Raw genomic sequence first — 11848 nt, 5'->3', positions numbered from 1 at the left:
TCACTTTTTGGCCAGGCTGGAGGGGGCACAGTGGGCTATTGAAGTAAATTGCGCCGTAGACACCCCCTCTGGCTGCAATGCGATCGCCCGCATGGGATCGCAAGGCACATTGTGCCTGCAGTGTGGTCGGGTACAGTGCGATCAAAATAGTGCTTGCAGCACCGCACCCAAACGCACTGCAGGCACAATGTGCCTTGCGATCCCGTGCGAGCAATCGCATTGTGGCCGGAGGGCGTGGCTATGGCGCCATTCGCTTCAATGGCCCGCCAGACCCCCTCCTGCCCGGCCAAAAAGTGAGTCGGTCGCAATGTGATGCAGTGCGTTCCGGCCGGAACGCACTGCAAGTGGTGTGCAGGAGCAGCCGTTTTTTTGGTATAACCACTTCCAGCGGAGGACGTATATTTATGTCAACCCGCAGGAAGTGGTTAAAAAACAAAACACACACACGTAATGAAACATACATATTACACACACACATTAAAAACACAGACACACGTAGCTTCATTAATGGGGGGGAAAAAAATCACACACACACATTAAAAAAACACACAATAAAAACAATTGTTAATTAAAAATTGTCCCCCTCTCCTGCTTACCTGTTTTGCAGGAACGGGGGCTGCATTGCTGGGGTCCAGTGTGGCACTTGGATTATCCTAATGGTCGAGTGGAGGATCAGTGTGACTGTGATCTGCATCTCAGGCTGATGCAGACCATACTAATTGATCCCTGCCAATCAGCGGCGGCACCACGAGGGATCGATCAGTATGATCTGCATCAGCAAGAGATGCAGGTCATACTGATTCCCCGCTGGACCACCAGGGAATGATTTTCATTTAATATATTGCCGCTTCGGCAATATATGAAATGAGATGTGGGCACTTGCCAGGTTTAAAGATGGCCGCCGCTACTCGCGGCGGCCATCTTTAAAAAAGTAATGTGCAGTCAGTCACAGACAGGGGGACACCCTTGACGGTGGCTCTGCTCACCGCTACTAGTGGCCGGGATTTCGATCGCGGCGACCCCCCTGTTCACTTGCGCGACCCCACTTGGGGTCGCGACCCACACATTAAGAACCGCTGCACTAAAGAAACAGAACTTACAGAGCTATTCACTAAAGGGAGAAGAGTTTGGAGAAGGCCGGAGAAGGGAACAATCTAGGACAACAGAGCTGACCTGAAAAGTGAGATGAATTGGAGAATTGTTACAAATCAGCTCTGTTGTCCTTGTGCCGCCCCAATAGGGGCATAGAATATGAGATGCATAGCCTCAGTTAATATTAGCATTGTTATATAGGTTAGAATTTATATAGTGTGATTTGCCTAACTATTTTCTCATAGCTAAATCCATGTGTTATCCTATGCTGCCATCTAGTGGCCTTTTGTTGTAACAAACATGTTTTCTGTAATTATTCCTCATGTGACGACGTATTTCCCCCTAGTGTACGCCCCTTCCTTCTTCCTGTGTGCAGTACTTCCTGTGTCATGGCCAAAGTTAAAAGCCACATGTAACAAGGACACATATGTAATCTGCACAGTACGTAGGAAAGGCATCATTTTTTGACCGCACAATACCATCACCATTCATCTGCTGTTCCTGTTATCTGCTGTAATCCTGATGTAAAGAATAAACACCTCTTTTGAATGAATCGGTATTGACGAGTTCAGCTATCTGACGAGGATTGTCCGCAGTGAGTATATCTGCTTATACAGGCCAGGCGTAGAGGTCTCAGGAAGGGATATATCGCTATTACAACAATCGGAGTCAGAATAGTCCTAGATTGTTCCCTTCTCCGGCCTTCTCCAAACTCTTCACTCGTTTGGGAATATCCCTGTTAGTGATTTGCTGTTTTCCTTACCTCTCAGCTCCGGAGTCAGTGTGTGTCCGTGTTCATCAAGCAGAATCCGATCCACAAGACCCTCACCTAGAAAATAAAGAAATGACAACATGTATATATCTGTATAAATGGTATATTGCAGTTACATATTACGCCAGCCACTCATTAAAACCGCTTCAGGTCAACCAATTGTAAAAAAAAAAACATCCTGTCCTAAACCGGTTATACCAGGAACACGGCTGCTGCATCATTTTAAACAGCAGGCGATTGCTGTTTAAATACAAGCAATCCGATGGCTGTACATCTGTGGCGATCGCTTGTACGGTGCGCTGTCCCTTATGCGGCCCCCGGGACCGGCATGGTGGGTCTTCCCTGACTGATTGGAGAGAGATCAGCAGGCTTCCAGCCGCTGAACTCTCCTCTGATCACGGGACCCGGAAGTGACGTGTATTACATCACGTCACTGTGCACATTGTCCAGCTCTTAGAGCCAGAAGAAGAAGCTGGGGAAGCAAATCTCTGTTTCCGGCTCCCCCGGATGTGAGTCTCTTTCACCATCATCCTATATCTCATTCATGAACTCACAGGCTACCTCTATTAACTTCCTGACAAAGCTACGGCGAAACGCGTCGAAGAAAGAAAAATACAGATTATTATTATTCTATGGAATTTGCACTAATATGATGAATAATTTGTTTACTGACTTTTAAAGAAATGAAATATAGAAACGATGAATTACTGCCTTATTGCATATTAATCTGTATAATTTCCATAGAGGAGATATGCTGTGTATATAGTGACGTTTTAACAATGAATATGAGATGCTTTTATTTATACTGTCAATCATGTATTTACCCTATTAAAAAATGAATTTTATTATATTGATGAACTTTTTGACATTATGTTTAGCCATACTCCCTAGCATTATTTAGTAGACACATTCAAAGCCCCATCTTTTCTTTCCTCTTTTTTGATTTACGATTAATCAGGGGTGTGGTGTCTCCAATTTAGTGCTGATCCCTAACTATTTCTTTACGACATTAGGGGTCTGAAAGACCCCTGATGCCTCCATAAAGAGGACCTGTCACTAGAGATGGTCCGATACCACATTTTCAAGACCAAGTACTTGCCCTCAGGTACTTGCCGATAGCGATTACCGATACTTTTTCTTAAAGGGACATGTGACATTTTTTCGAAAACAATACAGACTAATGATTTTAGGGAAGATTCTCACCAGAGCTAAATACAGTTCTCACCAGGCTGCGTTCAGAATCTGTGTGCGGTTCAAACCATTACCTTTCAATGTGAGGGTTTTTTTTTTTATTCATCTCATTCTGGATACAAAGTTTCATCAGCAATGCTTTTTCATTGCCAGACATAAGGAGCTTATATCAGCGGTACCCTGGTTCACTCCAATTTCAACATGCTTTAATCTGAATTTTCAGCTAGCCTGTGTAATATGTCTATGAAGGGGTGAACCCTATTATATTATATTATATTTATTTATTCAATTTTGATTTCTTCCATCATCAGCAGTCACGGTTACCAGCAGGGTTCTATTAGATTGGTGGTAATGGGATTGTTCCAATCATTTTGAAGTGTATGTTTAATTGACAACGTTGCCAATTGTTATCAGGAGTTACGGTTTTGTAGTGCTGTGTTTATGCTTCTTATGTTTTATTATTTTTGCTAGAACACTTAACAAATACACTTTAAAAAATTAAAAAAGGCCTCAGTCATGAAGGGCATGACTGAGGCCTTTTTTAATTTTTTTGCACCCATGGTATATTCCACATTTTAGGCCTGAAAATTACTTAAAACCCCCAAACATGATATATTTTCTGAAAGCCAAGACCCTAAAAAATAAAATGGTGGTAGTTGAAAATGTTTTATGTTGCACAATATTAGCGCAACTCCTTTTTAAACCCCAAAATTTTGTAAAAAATTTACTTAAATGCCCCCAAAACAAAATATAATACCCATTTTTAAAATAAAATATAATAGATGAGGTTACAACGAGTAAATAGATACCCAACATGCCCAGGTTAAAAAATTGTGTTCGTCCGTGAAACGGCGACAAGCTTCAGTACTCCAAAAAGTCCATAGACGATTTAAAGGCCCCTACAGGTCATCAGTTTAGAGATGCCCTAGAATTATTGCTCTCACTCCGACGTGCGCGGCGATACCCAACATGTGTAGCGCGTTCGTCGTTTTCATACTTAGGCGCACCCGACACGTGTTAACGCGGTGACGCGCGTGCTCGCGGGGGCGGGGACTTAAAAACATTTTTTATTATTTTTTTAGATTTATTTTATGTAATGGTAATTTTAAAAACTGTTATTTGTTTTTTTTTTAACTTTAATTGCCATCACATAGGGGGCTTACAATCCCCCATGTGATAGCAGATGGTGGTGACAGGTACTTTTTAAGGTGATGCTGGGGGTCTAAAAGACCCCACGTGTCACCTTTACACTCCAAATAAGCTATTGAAGTGCAGATCACACATCAATAGCTTATAGCTGGGCTTCAGGAGCCCAGCACTGACAGCTATGGGACCGGAAGTGATGCAATCTGCATAGCTCCCGGTGCCATAGAACGGGGAGGGGATGGACAAACGTAGGTTCATCCATCTCCTCCCCAGCTCCCCGCCGACACCAGAGAAGCCGGTCCCGGGCCCGTAGGAGGGGCAAAAGAGCCGGGAAGCACGGCGGGGGTGTTGGGCGGGGAGGACCCCTTCACAGGGCCGTAGAAGCCATCTGGCGACAGCTGAGTCGCCAGAATCGCTTCTATTGTAAAGCTGACAGTCGGCCGCTGGGAGTCTGTTTAAACAGCCCCGATGCTAGCGACGTACACTGAACACTGTTTGTCGTGAAGGGGTTAATAAAGTAAGCCAATCGGCTAAAGATTTATACAGACTTGGTTGAAGTGCAACCGCTTTTTTCACCTTTTCTTTGTAAAGCTGTTTATTTTTGTTTGTTTTTGTTTGCGTATCCTTAGTACTAGCCTTTCTCGGCTCTATCTAAACATCTTTTACTGGAGTTGGCATTTTGGAGTCATTTTTTTTTCACATAGTTTATCTCTAAACAAAATGACTGAAAAGTGAAGTTCTTTCAATTATAAAAAAAGTTACTTTTGATTACACACACAAAGTCCTGTTACCTGTCTGGCTGATTTCCCCCAGAATGCCCAATAAATTAGGATGATTTTTCTGAAGCGCATAGAGACATTCCCAGAGTCCAATCACAGCTTCCCTTCCCCGATCCTGAATATCTTGTAACAAGTTGTGAGAGAAGAAAGTGGTTCCCACTCCGCCGACGTATTTCTAAAACAAAAATATTGTTACTTTTATCTACCCCTCCCCATACAATGAGTACAGGGGCGCATTAACATCCTTCATTACACATTCCCAAAAAATAAAGTTAAATAATAAAAGTAAATAAACATCAACATCATGAAAAATATTTTAATAAAAATACAACCTAGAAGAAGTAAGCCATGTCCCCCAATGTAAATCTATCATCAATCACATCGTCCAGTGATGTCAAATCCATTGTCAATCATGATGACCCGCCTCCAAGATAACCCGCCATTAGGCAATGTTTTCCTACTGTACTACCACCACTAAATGACAGATCCTCAGCACTGCTAAAAACAACATCCTGGGGGGCCGGGTGATGTTACTGATCAACTACTTAGCCAATGACATTGCTCAGGATCCCTGGTTGTTTGTTACACTTTAGCTGCCAGGAATTCAGATGGGCAAATTGGTCACTGCAAACAGGATTTCACCCGGATCTCATCCCCAATATGTATGTGTTGTATTTTCATTTCCTGGAAGCAGGTTAAGCTCTATGCTTTATTTATAATTTGTTCCAGAATATTTTTAGCTACTTTTTAAAAACCCTTTTAGTCACAGAGCTCAGTAGCTCAAGCCCCAAATTTCTAAATAACAAGATATATTTTCAACATCTTGTGTGGGGTTTAACACACGAAATCCTACAAAATGTTCAGTTTTGGGTTGATTATGTGTAAATGCATACATTTTGCATAGTCAGACTATTATAGAGTGATTTTAGGTTTAGCTTTCTCTATAGAGTTGGGAAGATTATCTTATGTTTTAAAAGTCCTAGTCTGACCGACTTCCAGGACCAGAAGTTGGTGTCACAAACTTCCCCGTGGATGTATTGGCTGAAAACCTAGTGAAGATGGAGAGTGAGGTCCAAGGTTTTATGTCACAGAAGTCACTTAGATCAGAGAATCAGCCACAGTGATAGAGTGAGAGAAATAGTGTTCCCCCCGTTGATATTAGTTTAACTTAAATCTGGACTAAAATTATAGAAAGTTTGCAGTAAAGTTAGAAAAAAAAAATCTTTATCTTACATCTGTATTTAACACATTCCGAGAGTTGAGTTCTACGAGGACAGAATGAGGGTCCAGGTTCTCCAGGATGTAGGTCAGGTCATCTCTGTAATACTCGTGTATCCTCCTCAGTGATGAATCGGAATACGCAGACAGCTGATGGCGGAACCTCCTGATGTCCTCTAGAGAAACACAGAAATACATCTACAGGTCTGAGGATGACATTTAGGACACAAATGTGTAGCGCATTCAATGTGTAACCAATTCTTGTTTTTTTATATCCATTGTTATACTGAGGCTTTGTTTCAGAAAGTATATTTCAGTCCACTCAGACACCAAATACAAGCGCCCGTTCACAAGCAGAAGGTAAATGTGGAACTAAAATTTACTTCTTTGTTTTGAAAAATGTAAATGTTCCTCATGTACACTGGATGGTATTAAGCAAATAAAACAATAGGAAGATACAAGATTCATTTAATACCAGCAACCTAATTAACTGTTATAATCAGCAGCCGTGAGTCCATAGATTGCTTTCTTTTTTTACACAATTCTAATTCAATGTTCACTCCGACTGACCTGGCCAGCTGGAAGCACTTTTGTAGGTCCGTATGCCATACGTCCTTGGCAGCGAAAGGGTTAAACAGCCCATCATGCACAGACCAATGTAGTTTGTGTTTATTGTTCATTAGCAATACTAACTGGCTGATTTTCGTTGATCGAAAGACCAAATTTTAGTTTGTGCATGTGCAGTTTTCATCGTGTGATTTTTGCTGTATGAAAACGTCACTAATCCGTCGATTTTTCATCCAACTCAGAAAAAAATTTCTAGGCTGCTTGAAAGATGAAAATCGGCCAGTTCTACGGTAATTACAGTTGTGCACTTCCCATCAACTGACCAATTTTCGGACAATTCGTAAAGTGTATGGGCTTCTAAAGCGTGTGAGAGATGCAAGTATGTGAGGTACTATACTTCTTCTATAAAGCACCTCTCTTGGGAATAACTGTGAAGAACATAGCGTGAATGTGCGCATTTCCATGTGAGTTTGTGCATATTTGCTTTCTGCATTTGCCACGCATCCACATTTGTGTGTGTTTTAATGTATGCAAACATGGATGAAAAAACATGCATTTTACTGGCTGCATTTGGGGTGCTATTAATGATAATGGCAGGCTAAGCTTGTTTCTTGTTTATTTGTGTGTTTCGCTGATGTGCATCAAAGCGTGCATTTTTTTTGCATTTGACGTGCATACAAAACATGCTCAGATGTGAATGGGAACTAATATGCAGGAGAAATGTACATATGGGTGGTGGGGAGAGTATATGTTGCCAGTCCATGGATTAGTCAGTGTGATATAGTGGTGAAGGATAAAACATGCTCTGTCATCATTATTACTCATTTGAGGAATAAACAACTATGTTTGAACATATACATATTGTGTCTGTAATACATTCAATAATGAAGTTATAGCTGATATATTAGGCCCATAGCTGAAATATGCAAATTGTTCTGGAGCCCATCGGGTTAGTTAACCACTTCAGGAAAATATAAAACCATAAAAAGCTCTGGTTGCAACTCCAGAGCTGTCCCCTGCAGTACATTTTTCTGCCACTAGATGCTGCCAATCTTGGAGGTTGAATGACATAATTCAACGCACTGCCGAAGGAGCCACCAGAATAACCCGCGCCACCCATAGCCTGTCTAGGGATTTTAGCAACCAGCTGCCCCATTAGCATTAACTGCCCTCTTCTGGTAACCAACAGAGCTGAAATCCAGGCCAGAAATACTGTAATGATGCTAAAGAACTTTTATTAATATATTCACTCTGGGAGAGAGTGTATAGACATCCATGTCTAGAATAGACAACGACTCCAGACTCACCAGTCCCTTTGTGTAATTCAGTGTAGATCCATGTTGTAGCACAGTGAATAGAGATAGGTACAGAATCTTCAATAGGAGAGACACCAGACCTGCTCCTGAGGTCCTCTATATTCCAGGCACCTCCAGCAGCCATCAGCTTCCCTGGTTCTCCTCAATTAGCAACAGAGGCCTTCCCCAGGCTTGAGGCCTTGCAAAGTTTTTCCCACACTCAGGTGTTCTCACCATCAGGCCTAGCCTGGGGGCAGACTGGACTGCACCCCAACCTGGACTAATCCATTGCTGGATCCAGACTGGACTGGGTACATGGCAATTCCCTGGAGTATATATGCCCTGTTCCAGCATGCAACACTGGATTATCTTCACTGGAGTCTGTCAACCCCCTCTCTCCCAGTAAAAACTGCACTCAGTCCAAAAAATGTTTACTAGTTCAAAAACATAGTTGATCACAGGACACAGTCTCTTTAGTTGCTAGGAGCATCCGAAAAAAAACCCAGCGGTTTTGAGCACAAATTCCTCGGTCACCAGGTCGGTTGCTATGGGTTGCGCAGCACAAAAATTCACAGAAAATGGCTAAAAAATGACTGACATGATCCCGGATGAGCCCCAAAATGTAGAGCTCACCACTGAAGAAGCCGCCAGAATAACCCGGGTCACTAGTCTGTCTAGGTGTTTTAGTATTCAGCTGCCCCATTAGCATTAACAGTCCTCTTCAAGTGCCCACAAAGCTGATATACACTCCAAAAGTATAATACTAAAGAACTTTTATTAACATCGTCACACTCGGGAGAGAGGGTATGGGGATCTTAGACAATCTGGGTAGTACAGATATAGACTCCAGACACACCAGTCCAATTCAGTAACTCTGTGTAGATCAATTTGTAGCATAGTTGAATAGGTATTTGATCTGCAGATGAGCAGGGACAAGCACAAATTTTCAGCAGGAGAGACACCAGACTTGCTCCTGGGGTCTACTATGTTCCGGGCAGCAGCCATCAACTTCCCTGGTTCTCCTCCTCTCCTCGGAGTGGCCGACAGGACCCAGTAAGATTGATGGGAAAGGGGGTCCAGCCATAGATGCAGAGAATCAGAATTTCCACACTGCCACACCCTAGGAAAATTGCAGTCACGTCTACCACTACTGCTGTGACTACTACCCTGGGACAGACTCAAGTTTCAACTGCAGGGGAGAAGGTTAGCGGGAAGCCACCTACCATTAACTCCCTGAGAGCATAGGCAATCAGACAAAGTTGGAAGGAGAAGATTAGGAAGAGAGTTTGGGAGAAGGGTTTAGGCCATGGGTACTGTGCACCACCAATACATGCAGTGCACCTACATTGGCTGACCTAGTCTTTGAGGACCCAGACTCTGATCCTGGTGAAGTTACAATGGATGTGGTGGTTAAGCAGACTGTTCATAGAACTACCAGTTGGCCAGATTGTCATCCAAAGGAAGGTGTGAATTCAACAAGCTCACAGGCAATTAAAGTAATCTGAAACGCTCATATTGCCTGGTGGGTAAAGCAGGCCAGATCCCAGCAGGTGATGCATACGAAGGTGGCACAAGAATGTGGGCTCCAATACCCTTATGTTCCAATGTGGGTACTGGACGAAGTGGAGGACAAGAAGAATGAGTGGATTGCAGAGGCTATCTGGGAGTTTCTGGGGGTGATAAGGGCTAACAGAAGGCATGGACTCAATACCCGAGTAGATGTCAAATTTGATGGATGTTTGCCAACTTGGGACTAAGGGAGACACATTCATCAGGATAAGGTGGTATCAGGGCTCCACCCTGACCTAACTGGTTTGAAGAATTCTGGCTTGGCTGCCATTTCACCCACCTGTGATTCCTCCTTTGTCTAAGCAGACTGGGTAACATTGCTCACTACTCCCAGGCTCCCTCTTATGGCCAAACAGGAGAGCATCATCTGAGAGAGCCAGATGGGAGTTTCCTGTCTCCGAGTGATGATGTAATTCCACTCACTATTTAAACTGCTTCAGTCTAGTCTGACCTTGCCCTTGCATGGTTTTACCTGCTAGTGCATTCCTGTTCTGTACATTTTGATTCCGTGTATAACCCGATCCTGGCTGACATTCTCCTCTGGCTCCTGCTCCTGGCTTGTTCCTGACAAGGCTGACCTCCATGTTCCTGACCTGGCTTGTATGACTACCCACTCCGGCTCCTGACCCTGGCTTGTTTCTGTTTATGATTTTTGCTTTTTCCCTGTTGACAGTTTTCTTAATAAAGTATTTTTAACTAGCACCTTATGCTTGTCTAGTTTTCATTGTGCTCTAACAGGTGGTCATCAAAAGACCTGGTCACAAAGACCAGGTACTGTATTACCACCCTGGGTAGAGACGGTCAATCAGTTAGCCCGCCAGATCCCAGGTTCTCCTGATAAGGAGTAATAGGATTCACTGTATAGTGTTTGCAACTGATAAGAAGATGTGTGCCCAGGGGCAAGGACTCTCTTTTCAAGATCTCAGGCTCAGCAGGGTCAGGTGAGGGGGGCTCAGCAGGGTCAGGTGCGGGGAGGCTCAGCAGGGTCAGGCGCGGGGAGGCTCAGCAGGGTCAGGCGCGGGGAGGCTCAGCAGGGTCAGGCGCGGGGAGGCTCAGCAGGGTCAGGCGCGGGGAGGCTCAGCAGGGTCAGGCGCGGGGAGGCTCAGCAGGGTCAGGCGCGGGGAGGCTCAGCAGGGTCAGGCGCGGGGAGGCTCAGCAGGGTCAGGCGCGGGGAGGCTCAGCAGGGTCAGGCGCGGGGAGGCTCAGCAGGGTCAGGCGCGGGGAGGCTCAGCAGGGTCAGGCGCGGGGAGGCTCAGCAGGGTCAGGCGCGGGGAGGCTCAGCAGGGTCAGGCGCGGGGAGGCTCAGCAGGGTCAGGCGCGGGGAGGCTCAGCAGGGTCAGGCGCGGGGAGGCTCAGCAGGGTCAGGCGCGGGGAGGCTCAGCAGGGTCAGGCGCGGGGAGGCTCAGCAGGGTCAGGCGCGGGGAGGCTCAGCAGGGTCAGGCGCGGGGAGGCTCAGCAGGGTCAGGCGCGGGGAGGCTCAGCAGGGTCAGGCGCGGGGAGGCTCAGCAGGGTCAGGCGCGGGGAGGCTCAGCAGGGTCAGGCGCGGGGAGGCTCAGCAGGGTCAGGCGCGGGGAGGCTCAGCAGGGTCAGGCGCGGGGAGGCTCAGCAGGGTCAGGCGCGGGGAGGCTCAGCAGGGTCAGGCGCGGGGAGGCTCAGCAGGGTCAGGCGCGGGGAGGCTCAGCAGGGTCAGGCGCGGGGAGGCTCAGCAGGGTCAGGCGCGGGGAGGCTCAGCAGGGTCAGGCGCGGGGAGGCTCAGCAGGGTCAGGCGCGGGGAGGCTCAGCAGGGTCAGGCGCGGGGAGGCTCAGCAGGGTCAGGCGCGGGGAGGCTCAGCAGGGTCAGGCGCGGGGAGGCTCAGCAGGGTCAGGCGCGGGGAGGCTCAGCAGGGTCAGGCGCGGGGAGGCTCAGCAGGGTCAGGCGCGGGGAGGCTCAGCAGGGTCAGGCGCGGGGAGGCTCAGCAGGGTCAGGCGCGGGGAGGCTCAGCAGGGTCAGGCGCGGGGAGGCTCAGCAGGGTCAGGCGCGGGGAGGCTCAGCAGGGTCAGGCGCGGGGAGGCTCAGCAGGGTCAGGCGCGGGGAGGCTCAGCAGGGTCAGGCGCGGGGAGGCTCAGCAGGGTCAGGCGCGGGGAGGCTCAGCAGGGTCAGGCGCGGGGAGGCTCAGCAGGGTCAGGTGCAGGGAGGCTCAGCAGGCTAAGGTGTGGTGGAGGCTCAGCAGGGTCAGGTG

At 46.6% G+C, this 11848-nt stretch overlaps 1 protein-coding gene across 1 annotated transcript in view; it reads right to left on the bottom strand.

The window, feature by feature from the left end:
- LOC108802809 (NACHT, LRR and PYD domains-containing protein 10-like) overlaps positions 1–11848 on the bottom strand; it is a 24391-nt gene that overhangs the window by 11060 nt on the left and 1483 nt on the right. The window contains exons 2-4 of the mRNA XM_018574662.1: positions 6214–6374; positions 4993–5155; positions 1856–1921 (exon numbers count right to left, since the gene is read on the bottom strand). Coding sequence (XP_018430164.1) covers positions 1856–1921; positions 4993–5155; positions 6214–6374 — 390 coding nt within the window. The remainder of the gene's footprint in view (positions 1–1855; positions 1922–4992; positions 5156–6213; positions 6375–11848) is intronic.

This window comes from Nanorana parkeri, unplaced genomic scaffold, assembly GCF_000935625.1.
Source record: "Nanorana parkeri isolate BGI_ZX_2015 unplaced genomic scaffold, ASM93562v1 scaffold3134, whole genome shotgun sequence".
In the NCBI taxonomy this organism is placed as follows: domain Eukaryota; kingdom Metazoa; phylum Chordata; class Amphibia; order Anura; family Dicroglossidae; genus Nanorana; species Nanorana parkeri.
The sequence above is the reverse complement of the archived record's forward strand: the minus strand, read 5'-3'. Positions and strand labels throughout refer to the sequence as shown.